At 40.8% G+C, this 19,934-nt stretch overlaps 1 protein-coding gene across 1 annotated transcript; it reads right to left on the bottom strand.

The window, feature by feature from the left end:
• Nucleotides 1-1,279: 1,279 nt before the first annotated feature.
• On the bottom strand, nucleotides 1,280-3,554 carry LOC106356200 (GDSL esterase/lipase At2g03980-like). The gene is made up of 4 exons (XM_013795998.3): nucleotides 3,182-3,554; nucleotides 2,723-2,853; nucleotides 2,414-2,638; nucleotides 1,280-1,845 (listed from the first exon to the last, which is right to left on the bottom strand). Exons 1-4 carry the CDS (start codon nucleotides 3,456-3,458, stop codon nucleotides 1,384-1,386), a joined length of 1,095 nt encoding a protein of 364 aa, XP_013651452.2. The 5' UTR covers nucleotides 3,459-3,554; the 3' UTR covers nucleotides 1,280-1,383.
• Between the last annotated feature and the right edge of the window lie 16,380 nt (nucleotides 3,555-19,934).

The raw sequence follows: 19,934 nt of genomic DNA, 5'->3' as shown, positions 1-19,934 counted from the left end.
TATGGTACAAGAGACTAATATAGAGAACCCTCAAGTCATAAGCTTGGGTAATATTTGCTTGCTGGATGGATCTTGGACAACATCTGGCAACTTCAGTGGACTTGGATGGGTTTGGATGGACAATACGGGAAATACTCAGCTCATGGGGATGAAGAATCTTCCTCGACGTGAATCAGCCTTGCATTCGGAAGTAGAAGCGCTACGGTGGGCAATGGAGAATATGCTACAGCACTCAACATGCCAGCGCTTTGGGACGGATTGTAAGGAGCTGATCGCAATGTTAGATGATCCTCATGCGTGGCCTAGCTTTGCGACGGAATTGGAGAGGATAGAGACGCTACGGATATGCTTCCCGGAGTTTAGCATCAATCATGTTCCACGAGCGAGAAATCAATTTTCAGACTTTTAGCTAAGAATGCTAGATCCTTCCATAGGGAGTTACTTTTCATTGGTTGTTTTATTCCGGTCTGGTTACCCAGACCACCTCAAGCCTGAGTAATAGAATGGTCGTTCGATGTCAAAAAAAAAAAAAAAAAGTAAAGCATGATTTATTATTTTCTGTAAAATTATTCACCAAATGTGTTCAAAAAAAAAAAAAAAGAACTCAAACATATTAATTTGACAAACTAACTAATCACTTACACCGATTATTCAAAACAAAAACAGTTTGAAAAGATTATTTCGTTCAGACCCGATTTACCGACAAGGCGCCGAACACTGAAAATAAGCATGGTTCTGAATGTCAGAAATAGTAAATATTTACAAGTACAGCTCTTCATTGTCATTATACATACTATGTAGACGTTAACAGGGACGCATGCATGGTTAATGGACTAGTTTTGTATGGTTACACGAAGTTCCACGAACTTACAACATATGTTCAATGATCTTCTATGTATATTTAATTGGATTCTTCTCTTTCTTTTAATTATACGCCCTCTTGCTTATATGAAATCTTAGAATTGTTATGTTATTCTCATCCGCACGGAAATATGTTTGTTTTTTTTTTAATTTGCTCTTTAATGGTTTACCGTTTACATGACCTAAACTCTGAAGTTTTGAAGCTTTTGTATGTAAATGAGTTATGACTTTTGGCTATATATTAATGTTAAAGCGATTAGGTCAAAAAAATAACACGCAAACTTTGGGACCGCTTAGGTGAGCATAAACGCCTACATGACTCATATTTAGAACATTGACACAATCACCATTGAGAAATCAGTGATAAAGTAATCACACTGAATCGAATATGCGAAAACGTTGAGGTTAGGTACACAAATGTTTCGAAACACATATTGATCATGAGAGCAAAATAAACAACGGCAGCAACAAGTAAAGTTGTGATTTTTTAAGATTGTTGCTGAGTAAAGTTAATTTATTTACTCACACAACTTGGCAAACTTTTCTCTGCTGGAAACATCCAATTGAGTACATGAAATTCGCCAATTCAGTCGGATGAAATGGATCAAAGAAAATATGTGTATCTGGCACCTTACACGAGCTTGATCGTGGCGTGCAACTCGTGCGTTTATCTCCATCATAAACGCTAGGGCAACATGGGCTTATCGAGTTCATTAGATTCGAACTAACTTGATTGGTCGATGGTCCGCGAAGTCCCAACATGAAGTTGAAGTAATCTGAGTATAAGAAAGAAGCTTCGGAGAATGTTTTTTTCAAATGAGTCAGGCTTTTCCTTAGCTTGACGTTGTATTTGGCAACCGCTTTGTTTAAATACTTGCTGCAGCTTCCACGTGGTACGGTGTTAGCTACTATGTAATTTGGGTAACATCCTAATGGTTTAAGATTGTTGATGAAGAACTTCCTTGCTCCTAACTCATGCAATCTCTGCAAACAAAAATCAGAATATTTTGTACAATGCATCTCGATTAACCCTGAAAAAAATATTTGAGCCTAAACTCAGACTAATATATATATTAAAGATTTAATTAATTCGATTTATATATTTTTATTTTATAAACTATACTCCTATAAAAACACTCCTATATCAAAAATCTACATTTTAAAGTTTTCACACATACTAAAATTTAATTATAACTTTATTAATTATATTCTGTGATTATCTATTTTCTCTATTTTTAAATTAACAAAAATTTAATAAATATAATTATTTTTATAACTCACAGTCTGTCATTATTATTTATTAAAAATGCATAGAAAATGCAAAAGAGTACATCTTCTTGAAAGAATATTAAAAAAAAACATATTATCTATTAGCATTTAAAAAGATATTTTTTGGTTTCAGTTTTTCAAAAGTTTGTAAGTTTAAGTCTCATCCGGTTCACTGTTAAGCTAATATGTTTGGTTCGGTCTATCTCAATCAAACAATATTACCATTAGTTAACGTAGAGGCCAATGAAAAATTGGCGAAAATTCAAACGTCATTTTATTTTACCTTAATCTGCTTCAAGAAATCATGAAGAAGCTTTTTTGCGAATTCATTTGGATCGGTTGTCTCTTTAAAGTAGAAAGCGTAATCGTTAACTCCAATCGCGGTCATGAACAACGATCCAGCCAAGTGTTTAGTGAGCTCTGAGTTCGTCTTAAACTTTTTCTTCAGATTATTGTCGATGGTCTTTTCTAATAGATCAACTTGGGCACTCAACGAAAGACATTTGCCCTTTTTCATAGAAAGAATCATATAAAACTCATTAGTTTACCAATATTGCAACTAAAGATCATTTTGTAGAATATTGAAACTTACCAGTTGCGTTCCTGTATCAGGAAAAATCCCACAGCTAGCAGAAGCATAATTAATACCAGTTGAGATATTGTTCTTTTGTTCTTCTGATAATCCCATATACGCAGGAGCCAAAGGAAGCCCATAATAAATAGCTGAAAAAACATCCAAGACCATTAGACAAGGTTTAAATGCCAATATTTTTAGTTATTTTGTATAGTTTATAGAATTGTAGGAACTCATATTCGTTTTCCAAAATCCCCACCTAGAACAATGTATCTGTCTTAACTTTCAATATTTATTAAGTTATTAAGAGTACACAATTTCCATAAAATTACCAATCAGAAATAATTTTTGACCTAATTATCAGAAAAGAAAACAATCACTGGTTAATGTTATAAGTCCTTTGAGTAATTAATTACACAACCTATAAAACATCCGTAAACAAAAAGGAGAGAAATACAAATTTTGTTTCGTTCTTACCAATGTAATCAGCAATTGTTTTGCCATTGCTAAAACGGCCGGTGGGTTTGCCTCCTTCAAAGTCAGAACCATAAGGAGCAAAATTCGCTTTGACAGACGTGTTAAGATTGTTATTGTTCCCTGAATCAACCAATGAATCTCCTATAACATACAAAGCCTGAAAATTCCCGCCAAAAAGCACAGGTTCTACTTTTGATGGCTTCGAGTTAATGGTGGAGACATTGAGAAGAAAAAGGAAGATCAAAAGAAGGCATGGCTTTAGAGAAGGCAAACCCATTTCTATCTTTCTCTTTTGGGGTTAGAGAAAGAAACGAAATGAACCTTGCAAATAGGAAAGAACGAAGATGAAAGTTAATTATAAGCGATTTGGAAAGCATCATACAGCTTTTACACAAGCTAAATATATAATACAACATGGTAAAAGCTATAATTAACCATTGTTAAGTGTTACCTAATCCTATATATGAACTGAAAAAAAAACAATATTGAAACTTTTTTCTTTAAAAAAAACCTCCTATGGCGACGAACGGTGTATCCAAACTTTTAACATAAATATCTAATCCGAGACAGCTGAATATACGTAAAAGCTTCCGTTGTAAATTCTCTGTCTATTCCTGCTGGTAATTATTGAGGCGAAAAGTATGCATAGAGGTTTTATTTAGATAGGCAGCTGCCCAATATAAATCAAGACGTACGTTACAAAATTTAATCGTTCTCAAGGATATAAGCAAATAATTAAATCGATTGAAATAAGACATAACCGTAATTGGTGAAGGAGTATTTAACAAGATTGCCTTTGCTAACTTCTTACTGAAGTCTTTGTATTTCATTTTTGGTCAAAAAGTCTTTGTATTTCTCACGCCACGAAAAAATAACCGGAAAAAGCTTAGCGCTGTTCTAGTGGTCTTTGCGTGTCTAGTAGATACATCTTTATCGATGCAGCAGTTCTACACCGTAGGTTAAGCCCATAAATATTTAGTGTAAAAGTGACCTTATATGTAATTGTTTCAAATATTTATATCCACCCTAGTGGCATGTGCAGTAAATGTTACTCATGAACTAACTATATACTCCTACACATTAACCTCCCACGTACTTGTCCATATTGTTATGAAATACAGTAATTTATGAATGTTGTATCAGTTTTGACCCAAAAAAAGAATGTTGTATCAGTAACATTTGATCCAGAATTAAATCAGAATCCAAATGAAGAGAAAATCAAATTAGAGTCCAAATCAAGAGAAAATTACGCTTAAACATACTTTTCCAAAGTCTATTATCCATACACACTTTAAACTTGCACATGTTCTTCCCTTATTTGCTTTGGCAATCTCTCACGATTTTTCAATAAAGATATCGGATACCATCTGTTTTGCTCTACATGCTTTTGAACAGAATGCCCGTTGCGCTTTTGAAACACAAGAAGAAGAACAACAACACTTCCATATCATGCTACAACGCGACATGCACTTACTAAGTAGAGATCAAATTCCATCATTATCATCTAATCAACAAGGTTGGAAAACTACTGACCCGTACATGAAACCCTCCTCATCTTCGTCGTTGTAGGAGATGGATCATATCCCTCCACAAGGCCATCAAATAACAAGGTCTTGCCCGCTAAGCGAAGAATTTACTCGGTTCAGCGAGTAGGTTCATCAGCTCGGCCCCAGAGTGCTTTTAGCCAACGATGAAGCCGAAGCCGACTAAAAGTATATGGCTTGAAGAGACCCCCCCGAAAGCCCATATACTCGGCCTTCTTGGATAAGGCCCAAGAAGACATATTCGGACTAGGGCATCCGAGGACGGGGAGCTTATAAAAGGAGAGGAGGCAACAACAAGAAGAGGATCAACACTTTACACACACAGACTGAGCGGCTAGATCTAGGGTTTTAGTCTCTCTTTATCTCTTACCGCTTTGTACCTTTCCGGTTAGCTCCCCGAGCACCGACCTCACCCCTTAACCTCTTTGTCACTCTTGTAATCCCTTGGTCAGATCTAATAAAACGTCTTTATTCATCCCACCTTCGAGTACTTTCAAGTTTCAATCTAGTCGACTGAACCCCGTACAAACAATTAGCGCCCACCGTGGGACAGGAATAAAGCAACATTTCTAGACTATCTACATGGCTCAAGACGACGCCACGTTCGGCGCTTCAAGAGAAGAACCGACTCCTACGCCTGAAGCCGCACCACCAATCCCTGCAGATTTCATGAGCTCCATCATGGCGCGATTCGCTCGACAAGACGAAGTTCAAAAAATGACAAATGAACAGCTTGCTGCTCTGGTCGCAGCACTCACAGCTCCTGATGGCCAAACAAGCCGTCCTCAACTGATCCACCATCGTCTCTTCAACACAAACCCTGCGGCGACGGGCGGCGACCACTCTTCAGATGAGTCGGAGCCTAACGAACCTCTCCCTGCTGACGCTCCTCAGATCGGACCAGATCTCACGACCATAGCGATATCGCCGAACTCAAACTCAACTTTCCGCACTTAAGTTCCAAGATCCATCAAGCTACTAGTGCGGCTCCGCAAATCGAGAGCGTGCTCGCTGCAACCTCCCGAACCCCTTTCACCAGTACACTAACCGATGTACAACTCAGAAAGATAGAAAAGTTGCGCCTTACGGAGTACAAGCCCAGAGGAGACCCCGTCGAACACATGACAGCTTTAAATATCGCAATGGCATGAGCAAGTGCCGAAAACATTCTTCCATGATTGTCCTTCTGCTCGCGGGTCCCGTAGCGCTTCAGACGGCAGCGGAGGAAGCTCCTCGAATATCCCACCAGGGTGATAGACCGTAGGCCGGCAATCCATCTGATTGAAGCGAATCCTCCGACGAGCCTGTCCCAAAGGCCTTGGGACTTGGCTTAACGCTTAAGAACCGCCACGTTCCAAACCCCCGAGCCGTCACCTCGTTTTTCTCGGCCATCGCTCCCACTATCCTAACAATTGATCGCGTTACTACTTCTACCAACCTCGACCGGACCAGCGGCTTCCTCGCAAATTTGCCTGTGGGATTCGGCGACAAAAAGATGCTGGGATAGACTCATGTTCTCTGTATCCCGCAAGGCATTGTGATGGATCAGGTTGAACTCATCCAACGGGCTACCATGCGCTGCCATATCTTTAGTCGGACTCGGAGTAGTAGCAACGGCCTTTCCTTTCTCCTCGCGCGATAGTCGACTCTTCGGGGACATGTTTCCCGTTCGGGGGACGACTAGACCGACAATCGGGATGCTAACTTACCCGAAACGGAGTTAAAGAGAGAAACAAAAGTATAGAGAAGGAAGAGAAGAATGGATACCTGGATCTGCAGAGAAGAATGATGAAAGCGAAAGAAAGAGGCCTATTTATAGTAAAGACGGAGGCACACTTCCCAAACGCAATCATTAGGTCTAGGAAGGCCTAAATGGGCCTCAAAGGCTGCCTACGTGCCCAATAATCTACTCGCGACGGTTTGACTTCTCGCCCAAACCGGATCCCGGTTTCTGGTCGAACCAAAACCAATCTCTGGTTCGTACCTAACCCAGTTTCTATCCTCGAAACGGTCAACGATTGACTTCTCGAAACGGTCAACGGTTGACTCATTGGACGACTAGAACGCGTTTTCTGTCGCCAAAATAGCAAGTGTATAGTTAACGAATCTCTATGACTCAACATTACTCGATCAACAAGGGATGACCTAACGATCGTCGAGATAACCGAGTAGACGCGCTTCTGTGATCTTTTCTACTCGACCGACGAAAGACGGAACACGCCTAATGGTCATCAGGAGAACCGAGTAGACGCGCTTCTGTGATCTTTTCTACTCGACCGACGAAAGACGGAACGCCTCTTGCGCTAGAACTTGTTATCCGAACAAACCTGACCCACAAATTCACTGAGACCGCCACCCCGCTCACAAGTGAACTGGGGGGGGGCTTATTGTAGGAGATGGATCATATCTCTCCACAAGGCCCATCAAATAACAAGGTCTAGCCCGCTAAGGGAGGAATTTACTCGGTTCGGCGAGTAGGTTCATCGGCTCGGCCCCAGAGTGCTTTTAGCCGACGACGAAGCCGAAGTCGACTAAAAGTATATGGCTTGAAGAGACCCCCTGAAGGCCCATATACTCGGCCTTCTTGGATAAGGCCCAAGAAGACATATTCGGACTAGGGCATACGAGGACGAGGAGCTTATAAAAGGAGAGGAGGCAACAACAAGAAGAGGATCGACACTTTACACACACAGACCAAGCGGCTAGATATAGGGTTTTTGTCTCGGTTTATCTCTTACCGCTTTGTACTTTTCCGGTTAGCTCCCCGAGCACCGACCTCACCCCTTAACCTCTTTGTCACTCTTGTAATCCCTTGGTCAGATCTAATAAAACGTCTTTATTCATCCCACCTTCGAGTTCTTTCAATCTAGTAGACTGAACCCCGTACAAACAGTTGTCGTCTCTGTCTCGCGCCTGCTCTCTCTCCATCGTTTTGTCTTCTCTGTGAAGAAGGGAGACACGAACCCTAATTAAAAAAATTCCGCAAAATCAATTTGTGTTGGGTCGGGTTGAATCAAGTTTTTTAATTGGGCAATCACTATTCTCAAAACGCCATTTAGACCCTTTAATTTGGATTTCAATTTTGGATTAGAGAGGGGGTCTGTGTAAGATTAAAAAGATTGGGGATGATGTGAAGAGAAATAATATCTTTGGGTGGGGTCTAGGCAATGGTTTTCTATTTAATCTTGAATAAAACCGGAATAAACCGGCCCGTGTAGACGCATAAATAGACCCTAAACCTGTCTCTGCAAATGAAAATTAAAGAAAACTTACTAGCGCCATGGCTTCCTTCTGGTCCAAGAAAGAGATTCAAGTTTTGATTGAGCGCTGACTGGCCTGAAGTTAGTAGGCATCTTCCTTTCACGCCGTCAGAATGCACAAGGAAATTCGAAGAGCTAGAAGCGAAGGTATCTCTCTCTCTTTCCTCTTCTCTGTTTTCTTTCTCTTTCTTTATGTTCTTTTATGTCAAATCTTATCTCCGTTTTAGCCTTGGGAAGAGAAAGACGACGCTACCTTATGGAGCCTAAGAGGACGTACTCATAGATCTCTGTACAATCAAGGTAGTTGTAAGGCTTTGCAGGCCTAGACACTGTGTGTTGGATAGGTTCAAGATTTTGGTATCCGCGAATGACCACAGGGTCAAGATTACACGAAACAAAGCATACATTGTTTTACCCAAGACAGAGCTATCATGGAAGCAGGTAATGGAGAGTCTACACATTGCGTGTAGGGTTGGTGATCTAGAGCTTCTCTCAACGCTTATCAGCACAGCTGCACAGGTATTGAACCTATTTCTTTTCTTTCTTCACTGAATGACGAGATTGAAAAGACTATTTACTGAATGAATAGTTATTTTTTTCTGTTATGTGTCAGTTGCCAACATCAATGACACTGACAGCGACTCAATGACAGCTCTTCACATAGCAGCTAGCAGAGGAAAACTGGAGATTTGTGACTATCTCATACAAAAAAAGAGCCATTATCGATGTACTAGATAAAAAGGGTCAAACCCCACTTATGCACGCTGTGAAGTCCAAGGAACCAAATGTAATGATGAGAAACCTTGGCATATAAACGTTTTTTGTGTGTGTGGAATCTTCAGGTAATGAATTTAGCTGCCTAATATGGTTTTAACTGATTAGAAACCTTTGAACATTTTTTGTGTACTGTAAGAAGAAGTTAGGGGGATTTGTCACTTTAGTCTTGGTGTATTGAAGTTAGGGGACTTAGAATGTGTAATTGTATGTTGTAGTGGTGCTATTAGTCTACTAGCTCATTCACATGGTGAAGTTGTTTAATCATTAAGCTGGTTGCAGGTTGTGAACATGCTAGTAAGTGCTGATGTATCTATGATCAACAACAAGGATGAAGAAGGCTGGACTGCTCTTCACTTTGCTGCTAGCAATGGGTGCTTGGAGTGTAGAGTATATATATGGAAAGTGTCTTATGTAAATATTTAACGTGAAAGCCCTACTTTCTATGATGTATATAATGTGTACTCTGATATCAATAATACATATCGTTCATTCTATAATATGGTATCAAGAGCTTAAGATCCCTTTTTTTTTCTTTTACGGCCGCCACCTCCCCCTCTTTTCTCATCTTCTTCTTCGTTTTAAACTTACATCTCACAACCATGTCACAATCTCCGGCCAGCAACAGTGAGACCATTAACGTCTCCGATACTCAAACCGTCATTAACGTCAACATGACGAACGTTACCAAGCTTACCTCCACCAACTTTGTGATGTGGAGCCGTCAAGTCCATGCTCTCTTTAATGGATATGACCTAGCGGGATATTGATGGATCTATAATCATCCCACTCCCGACGCTTACAACTGAAGGCATCATCTCTACAAACCCGGCGTATACTTTGTGGAAACGCCAAGACCGGCTTCTCTTCTCAGCCCTAATAGGAGCTGTCTCGACCTCTCTGCAGCCGATTCTGTCCACTGCCTCCACTGCGGCGGAGATCTGGACCACACTCTCCGACACTTACGCTAAGCCAAGTCGCGCTCACTTCAAACAATTGAAGCATCAATTGAAATACTGGAAGAAGGACAGCAAGACCATCGATGAGTATCTTCAAGGTTTAACTACTCGCTTTGATCAGATCGCGTTACTTGGAAAACCACTTGATCATGAAGATCAAATCGAGTACGTCATTGACGGTCTTCCGGAGGATTACAAAACTGTTATCGCTCAGATTGAGAGCCGTGACACTCCTCCATCTCTAACCGAAGTTCATGAGCGCTTGCTTAACCATGAATTCAAGCTTCAAACTGTCGCAACGGCGCCAGTCTCTGCTCCCATCAAGGCGAATGCAGCGACTCACACCGGGCACAAACCGCACAACAACAACATCAGGAACCAGAATCGCTATGCAGTCAACAATCGTCAAGGTAACCGCCAAACACAAACATGGCAGCAACAGAGCTTCAGTCCTAGACAGGACAATCGTAACTCTCGTGGATATCAAGGCCGGTGCCAGATATGCAGTATGTATGGGCACAGTGCGAGGACATGCTCTCAACTGCAACAACATGGTTCCTCTTCCGGCACAGGCTACACTTCAGCTCCTTGGCAGCCTCGTGCGAATCTCGCCGCAGCTCCGTACAGCGCAAGTAACTGGATCCTCGACAGCGGAGCAACCCATCACCTTACAAGCGATCTCAACAATCTCTCACTACACCAACCGTACAACGGTGGTGAGGAGATCACCATAGCTGATGGTAGCGGTCTTGCGATCTCGCACACTGGTTCATCTATACTCCCTACTCCCTCTCAATCCTTAGCCTTAAGAGATGTTTTATATGTTCCAAATGTTCATAAAAATCTCATCTCTGTTTACCGATTATGTAACACTAACCAAGTATCTGTCGAATTCTTTCCGGCACATTTTCAGGTGAAGGATCTCAGCACGGGGGTGCGCTTGCTCCAAGGCAAAACTAAGAACGAACTATACGAGTGGCCTATCCCATCATCCCCAATCGCCACCTATCATGCTTCACCATCAGCCAAAACCTCTATCTCCTCTTGGCATTCAAGACTTGGCCGCCCCTCTACTTCTATTTTAAAGTCTGTTGTTGCTCAGTTTTCCTTACCAGTTGTTGATTCCGTTCAAAAACATTTTGCTTGTTCTGATTGTCTCATGAATAAAACCCACAAACTTCCTTTTCACCTAAACACTATCCAAACACACAGACCACTTGAATGTCTCTATAGTGACGTCTGGACATCCCCACTTCTTTCTACCGATCAGTTCAAATACTACCTTATCTTTGTTGATCACTTCACCCGATACACTTGGCTTTACCCACTTAAACAAAAATCCCAAGTTCGTGAGGCATTCATTGCATTAAAAGCTTTGGTTGAGAACAAGTTTAACACCAAGATCGTTACCTTATACTCTGATAATGGAGGAGAGTATAGCGGTCTCAGATCATTCCTCACTGCCAATGGTATCTCACACCTTACTTCTCCGCCTCATACCCCAGAACACAACTGTATCACCGAGCGGAAGCATCGACATATTGTCGAGACTGGGCTTACATTACTTAGTCAAGCGGGTGTTCCCAAAACCTATTGGCCATATGTTTTTGCCACAGCCGTGTTTCTTATTAATCGGCTGCCGTCTCCAGTACTTAACAACAGCTCCCCTTACGCCAAACTCTTCAATCAACCACCTAACTACCTCAAACTTCGTGTGTTCGGTTGCTTATGTTACCCATGGCTGAGACCATATGCCAAGACAAAGCTTGACGATCGCTCCTCCCCCTGCGTCTTTATCGGCTACTCGCTCACACAAAGCGCAAACCTATGTCTTGAACCCGTTACCGGCCGAATATACACATCTCGACATGTTCAGTTTGTCGAAGACTCTTTCCCATATTGTAATCCTCAACCCAAATCTCCCTCAACTGTCAAACCACAAACACCAGAACCCATACACCCTTATCCTATAGCCATACCAGTCCCTAGCCGGCAACTCGTATCTACTAGTTCAACAGCGCCCCCGAGCTCGGTCCCTCATCAGACGATCGTGCCAACTCCTTCTCCGGTAATCTCTGAAACTCCATCTACTGCAGAACAGAGGTCGTCTATCCCTAGAAATGTTAGTGGAGACCAGATGACTTCTGTAAGGAATTCGACAGGTACACCATCCTCTCTCCCTGCTCCTACATCCTCGGACCAACCCGTAGCCTCTACAACTCCTCACCCACAAATATCACCTGTTCTGTCCCAAACTCAAACTTCATCTTCATCTTCATCCTCTCAAAATACAAACCCGCCACCACCTCAACCTACAAATCAACATCAGATGAGAACCCGAGCCAAAAACAATATCGTAAAACCCAACTCCAAATTCACCCTAACCGTAAACACCCGACCCATAATCCCAACCACAGTGAACCAAGCTTTGCGAGATCCAAGATGGCGCAATGCTTGTACTGATGAGTTCAATGGAGTAACTCGGAATCACACTTATGATCTGGTTCCACCAGCTCCGGGTCAAAATGTCATCGATACCAAATGGATTTTTACACTCAAATATCTTCCTAATGGTAAAATTGACAGGTACAAAGCCCGACTTGTGGCACGTGGTTTCAATCAAAAGTATGGTCTTGATTATGCTGAGACTTTTAGTCCGGTGATTAAATCAACCACTGTCCGCCTTGTATTGGAAGAAGCTGTTCGACATGACTGGTGCATCCGCCAACTTGACGTCAACAATGCATTCTTGCAAGGCACACTTCAAGACGAGGTCTATGTCTCTCAACCTCCTGGTTTTGTTGATCAAGATAGGCCTCATCATGTTTGTCGTCTCAGAAAATCCCTCTACGGACTCAAACAAGCGCCTCAAGCATGGTACGAGGAACTAAAACATACTCTACTCGCTGCTGGGTTTCGAAATTCAGTGGCCGATACGTCTCTCTTTTTCTACACACATGGTGGTCATCAGGTCTTCATCCTGGTTTACGTGGGCGACATTGTTGTTACCGGGAGTAGCAATGCGTTGGTTGATCAGTTTATTCATCTCCTTGCCACACGGTTCTCAATCAAAGATCTTGGCAACTTATCCTACTTTTTGGGCATTGAGGTTACGCGCACAAGCTCTGAACTACACCTCATGCAAAGGAAGTATATTCAGGACCTGCTCACAAAGACAAAGTTGCTAGATTCTAAACCAGTGTTTACTCCGCTGGCCTCACATCCCAAGCTCACTCTTGCGTCTGGAACCATGCTCTCAAATCCGACTGATTATCGAATGGTTGTGGGTAGCTTACAATATCTGGCCTTCACACGTCCGGATATAGCATATGCCATTAATAAGCTGTCGCAATTCATGCACAGACCCACTGATGACCATTGGCAAGCGGCAAAACGAGTTCTACGTTATCTTGCTGGGACTGCATCTCACGGTATTCTGGTACGTAAGAACTCACCTCTCTCGCTTCATGCATACTCCGACGCTGACTGGACAGGAGATCCCGATGATTATGTATCCACAAACGCTTACATCATCTACCTTGGTGCGACTCCCATCTCATGGTCAGCAAAGAAACAGAATGGAGTTGCTCACTCTAGCACAGAAGCTGAATATCGTGCAGTAGCAAATACTGCTTCTGAACTTCGATGGGTATGTTCCCTTCTGTCAGAACTCGGAATCAACTTGCCTGCTGCGCCGGTGATTTACTGCGACAACGTCGGTGCCACCTACTTGTGTGTGAATCCTGTTTTCCATTCTAGGATGAAACAGGTGGCCCTCGACTATCATTTCATACGTAATAATGTTCAGTCTGGTGCACTTCGTGTTGCTCATGTTTCAACCAAAGACCAGCTTGCTGATGCTCTTACAAAACCGCTCTCGAGAGCAAGATTTCAAGAATTATTTGGCAAGATTGGAGTTACTCAAGTACCTCCATCTTGAGAGGGCGTGTAGAGTATATATATGGAAAGTGTCTTATGTAAATATCTAACGTGAAAGCCCTACTTTCTATGATGTATATAATGTGTACTCTGATATCAATAATACATATCGTTCATTCTATAATATGGAGATCACTAAGATCTTAAACACTTATGGGGCAACACTAGAGATCACTGACAAGGTTTGTACATTGATATTTCTGCTTTTTTGAAACTTAAACCTGCCTTTACACAAAGGATTGTTCATGTTTCCAGGATGGATACACGCCCTCTGAAATTGCAGCAAGGAGAGGAAAGATGGAAGTTTATGACTACCTAGTTGAAAAAGTATAAAGCTGATTTTACCTGCAATGAAACTTTTTCTCATTTGCGATAGATGTTGGTATGGGGATTATAGACAAAACTTGATTTAATTGCTCGGTTCATTGTAATTTTGATACTTCATGATTGCTGTAACTTGATAGTTGATATAAACAGAATTTTTGTACTTGATAAATGTTTTTTTTATCTCCTGAAAAGTCATTTATCATTTACAATAACAAGGAAACACTTGTCTTTTGAACAACAACCACGCTAATTTCTTTCAGTAGCTTCCTCTGATCTTTCTCTCTTTACTGAAGCACTCTCAAGGTCTTCAATTGCTTTTCAACATAGTAATATGTCTGGTGCAGTGTTACCTGAATGTTCTGGTCAAGAAACAATCAATGACCTTGTTTCTCGTAGTGACAATGCTTTGACTTCTCAAACAAGAAAAAATTTGATATCTTCACCTACAGTTATGATCCTGATTTGACTCACTCTTCTCAAGAAACGGATACATCTGATGTAGCTCAATCTGTTGCTTTCCTAGTATCCTCTCCATCTGCCATCAATACTCACACTATGGTGACAAGAGACAAGGCTGGAATCAGCATACCAAACTTAATATATTCTCTTCTCACTCATAAAACATCATATCATGAGCCAAAAGCAGTCACTGCAGCCTTACTTTCCATATTAACTAAATATGAAAGTCCTTGGAATCACTTGCTTCAGACTTCTGTTCTGTTGTTGTGACCTGACTTGTTTCCTGGTATCTCTTACTCTTGTTGAGACTGTTATTACTGGTCTTAAACTGATTTGCAATATCAGAACTTTCAGAACTCCCGTTATTGTTCCCGCCACCACGCTTATTGTTTTGTGGAGGCTCGTGATTGTGCTGACCCTTGTAAATGGTTTTCGTTACTTGTCCATCGACAGACCTCTCGATTTTCTTCTTGACAGGACACGCAGGATTCGTACACTTGTAATAACTCCGAGGAAAATCGCTACCTTTGACTTGCTTCTGCCCGTATTTCCGCCAGTTGTATCCATCATCAGCTGGCATTCTGAGGCTGCGACCGACTCTCATAGACTGATACTGCAGAGTCAACTCTCTGAGCTTGCAACGAATCTTGAACCAGTGCTGGTAACGATGGAACCTCGGTCACTGATGTTTGTTGTTGTGTAGATGATCCTGACTGTATCTGGACAGTATTGCCTTGTGCAGTGACTTGTGCTAAAGCTTGTTGGTGTGTCATACCAAATGATCCCTACACGTAAATTCACATTTGTAGTAAGCTAATTACATCCTCAAGGGATAAAAAGATAACCAAGTTTTTGTCAATATTAACGCTAGAAACAATACTAATGATCGATCATTAAGAGTTGATTATGGTTCTCTCTTTTGACATTGAAGATACTCTTATTTGTCTGAAAGTTTCTTACTTTCAATATACTATAAACATAAATAGAGACTCTCATAGATTCAAATGCCCAAAATACGCATAAAGTCCTAAACTTTCAGTTACCAAAAATAGAATTTCGAAGTAACGACAAAAAATAAATCTAACAAACCCAACTCACAAAAGAAATACCTTTTAGTCTTTTACTTTCCTCTCTTTCAAAACTCTTTTCTGTTTCTTTAACACAATCCTTGTAGTACTATTAAATTTGCTTTCGCCTTCTGTGCAAGGTGTCAGCCCTTTTTAGCTCAGTGAAGATACGTGGATAAAAGTGTTTTGACCAAAAAAAAAAAAAACTTAAAAGTCATTTCCAAACCAGTTCGACGTGGAACGCTCTATTTGAACTTGATGTGTCAAATCCAGCCTCAAGGGCTTTGCTTTCTCAGCAGTTTTAGCATGTTGATACAATGGTTTTGTTTAGGGAGAGCATCGTCTCCAAGTTGATCGCTTTCCGATTCGCGACAAACCGAGCCTTGAGGACTGGTCTTTGAATGTCAAAGTATCGGTGATGATTGGTCTTGGTGAAGTTCAGCTCTCACCAACGTATTATCACAATTCCTGCAGGAGTCATCGTTCTCTCCGCCTTCCTTCCCACAACATCGTCACACCAGCATGTACTACAACGTTTATCTTCCCATCATCAACACTGCAAATCACCCTAGCACTGGTTGCTCCACTCCTGCGTCTACTTCTTGTGATCTTTGATTGTTTGAGGAAGTTGATGCTTGTCATCATTTCCATGGAGCCCAAAACTGTCACGATGAGTCTCTTGTGTACGGTAGTTGCATTGTCTGCTCAATCCAACGAGTACTCTAGAACCGGAGTTTATGGCTCAACTCTCCTTGACCAAGCTTCCTTTATGGAGTGTATTCCCTTTCTTCCTGCCATGCCTGCAGACGCACCTCAACATTTCATACGTGTCTTAGGTATGCACGTTGGTCTAGAGGTCTCCTACCTCAGTTGTCATTCTCGGCTCATTTGTTCGTCACATTGTCATCAAGCGGAAGCCTCTTATCACAAGTGTTGGTGTCTTATACCAACCGTTTCCAAACCCTCTTGATAGGGCTCCTCATCGTCAGTTCATATCCCGACTTCAGTATGTTCTTGGGAACATCAGTTTCGGGGTCTCAAGTGAAGCATTTCTACGGGTATTTTCACCCCTCTTAACACTTCTATCTCTCTTATTGCTGTTGTAGTTTTCGTTTGTCATCTAGTCGTTCCAGTTATAACTGTTTAAGATTTTTGAGCGTTTAATTTTAATATAAAAGTTGTGACAAAAAAAAAGGATTATATGCCAGCGCAATGAACCCAAAAAGGCGAAACAATAAAAAATAGTGTGTAAAATAAAATCAAATGGCCGGTATAAAAATAGTAGCATATTAGGTTTTACCTGTAAAGAGGGAACATAATGTCCATGCACTGTTTTTGGCCTTCCTCCTGCAGAATGTTCCGGGTGCGTATGATGGCGAATAGAGCCACTACTAGTGAGAACACAAATCCACCCAAGAAACGTGAAAACCAAGTTCCAAAATTAGTAACTTATTCCACATGCAAAGAAACCTGAAACCCTGAAAGACTGAAAGAGGAAAGACTTATTCGGTAATGTGTTGGATTGCAGTGCACAACCGGCTGGCGACAGGGGACAGACTTCTGCAGTGGAACTCTCAGGCGAATGCAAATTGCATTCTCTGCAACTCTTCTGTAGAATCACGCAGTCATCTCTATTTCGCGTGCCTTTATACTGAATAAATATGGAAGAATTTAACTGGGAAGTTACTGGGACAGAGGCGCTACACATGCTTATGGGATGAAGTTCTGGATCTTATCTCAATTAATACAGGCTCCAACACAAAGAAGTTTCTTCTAAGATATGTCTTCCAGGTTGCTGTTCACACAATCTGGATGGAGAGAAATGGTAGAAGGCATGGTAATGCTCAGAGACCTCCAGCGACCTTAATCAAGTTTATAGATAAGCAAACTAGAAACAGAATCAGCTCGTTGCAAGGAAAAGGAGGGAAGCATTTGGTCCAAGCAATGGCGGTTTGGTTTGAGTCTAGAGATTAAAAGTCTTTTTTTTTCCTCTGTTTTTGCTTCTAAATCAGCTCAAAAATCTTAGACTACAGATGCATTAATTTGTAGGAAAGCCTTTTTTGATTCGAATAAATTTAACGTTTTTTCAAAAAAAATAAAGTACATGATGCTTCTCTCTTTTAGGTTTGGGTCTCAAGATGTTTATTCATTCCTTTTGTTCTCTTAGCATTGGTGAAATGTTTTATAAATGTAGCTTCAACACACTCCATGAGTCTATTTACCGATGACAATGGAGGAGCATGAGAAGATCAAGGAGAGACATATTAAACAGAATAAAAAAAAACCATACCTCATCAAACTTCCAAAGTAAGAGATTGTTGACATTCTTCACTTTTGCTTGGCCTCTTCACTCACGCATGGCCAGCTCTTTCTTTTACTCTGGTTTTGTTCTCTTTGTTTTGTTCTCACTCACTCTGTTTTTACACTTGTGTTACAATGTCACACTGCACACACTCACTCTCGCTTGACTCTCTCAGTCACGTTTTGTCTTTGTCTTTGTAAAGAGAGAAGAGAGTTTATCTTGTATGTCTACATTGTTCTTTCTCCAAATCTTTTTTTTACTAGACTTGGATATCTTTTCTTACAACAACACAACACATACTTATACTAGTTTTCAGTGGCGGAACTAGGTGGAGAGTGGGTGGGACAGCTGCACCCCATGATTTTTTTTTTGTGTAATTTTGCTTAGAATGTTAATAATGCCCTGGATGAAAATTTGAATTTATAAATATATTACTAGTGTTTTGCGTTTTGCCCCGGGTAGAAATCCATCCTAGATCCGCCACTGCTAGTTTTATTCTACTATTACACACATGCTTACTTGAAACTCTAGACTCAATAACACCCACTTGCACTTTACTTCTAGACATTTTGCTTACAAAGGCCCTGTTCGGCACAGTGTCGCTGCGATCACCACCGGCGATCAAAAATTATACTTGAAACCAGGCAATAAAAATGGTGGGGAATAATTAAGTTGTCGCTGCGTTTAGTTTTCACAAGGTTTGCGTGCATCGCCACTGACGCTGTTAAAAGTAGCGACCATTAAATAATAGCTGCGACTGCTTTTAAACGGAGAAGGTACCGCTTCCGGCGTCAGTCTCCACATTCTTGCGCGTGAAGATAGCTATAATATTGATCGCTGATCGCTGACGCAGCGACCGTAAAAAGAACAAGGTAAAACAAACTTTTAATAGTGGGCGTTTCCTTTGTATTGTTCATCATGACACGATCAATAACCTCTATCTGAGATAGCCTCGCAGCTTTTTACCTACTTATATCACGGCCACTGGGTCAGAAACAACTTTATCTTTCTCCACATCAACTTTATCGTCATCTTCTTCAGACTTACCCGCTTTATTAGGTTATCCAATTCATGTATTGCCTTGCCTCCATGCAGAGCCGGTCCTACACATTTTGAAACCACAAGCAAATAATAAATAAAAAGCTGAGAAATAAAACATTCCTTAAGGAGGGTTTGAACCCAGCCTCGTTGCAATGCTTTGTGACAGCGTTACCACTAGACCAGAGGCACATTTACAAGAATATGTGGCCGATAAATTAGATAATAATATGGCGGCCGAAAGCACATGCTTCCTACGCTTGTGTCAAGGGCCGGCACTGCCTCCATGTGAGCTTGACCTCCAAGTTCACAGCAACCAAATCGAAATTTGAAATCATCAAATTTATGGTTCTGTAGAACTGGAACTAATCATTATTAAAACCAGATGATTAACTGCAGCAGTACAATATACATATAACCAAACAAATCAAGGTCTGATATAACCGGTACCAATCATTAATCAAATCGTACATTGACCATTCCGTAAGAACTATTGGATTAAGTCGGGAATTAAACGGGTGAATATACACATAGACGATAATCATCAAATTTCATAAATGGTTGATAGAATCGGAATTAATCATTAATCAAACCAGAGGATTCACTACAGTATATATATATACACACATTAACACATATAAGATCAACTGTATAAAAAGCAGATGTTTGATAAGCAATATGCTTTTGCCTTTTGGTAAAATTTAGATACATACTCTCTTTTTTTTTGAACGACAGATACATACTCTCTAACTTTTTCTTTTATGATATTAATAGTTACTAGTGGTTTATCCGCGCTACGCGCAGGTTGTTTGACATCTAGATTATATAAATTTGTAAATTCTTTTGTTTGATTGTGGTATAATTTACTAAATAAATTCTTTTTTGTTTATGAGAAAGTTCTCATGTAGGACATAACATAATTAAAATTTTGGAAACCGATAACATAGACGAATTGTTTTCATAAAATAGCGATGAAATTTTCTTATTTATAGGAGATGTAAATCATGTATTAAATTTTATTTGTGCAGTACATAATAGTTGTTCGGTTGTGAATTATATTCTTAACGTATGAAAGTGAAGGCTT

This window comes from Brassica napus, chromosome C2 (assembly GCF_020379485.1).
Source record: "Brassica napus cultivar Da-Ae chromosome C2, Da-Ae, whole genome shotgun sequence".
NCBI classification, from domain to species: domain Eukaryota; kingdom Viridiplantae; phylum Streptophyta; class Magnoliopsida; order Brassicales; family Brassicaceae; genus Brassica; species Brassica napus.
Note: the sequence above shows the minus strand (reverse complement) of the source record. Positions and strands in the feature narration are given on the sequence as shown.

Coding starts and splice junctions, on each gene's coding strand:
- LOC106356200 (XM_013795998.3), bottom strand. CDS start 3,458: ATGGGTTTGCCTTCTCTAAAGCCATGCCTTCTTTTGATCTTCCTTTTT. Junction 2,854..3,181: donor AACAATTGCTGATTACATTG/GTAAGAACGAAA, acceptor ATGTTTTTTCAG/CTATTTATTATGGGCTTCCT. Junction 1,846..2,413: donor ATTTCTTGAAGCAGATTAAG/GTAAAATAAAAT, acceptor TTTTGTTTGCAG/AGATTGCATGAGTTAGGAGC.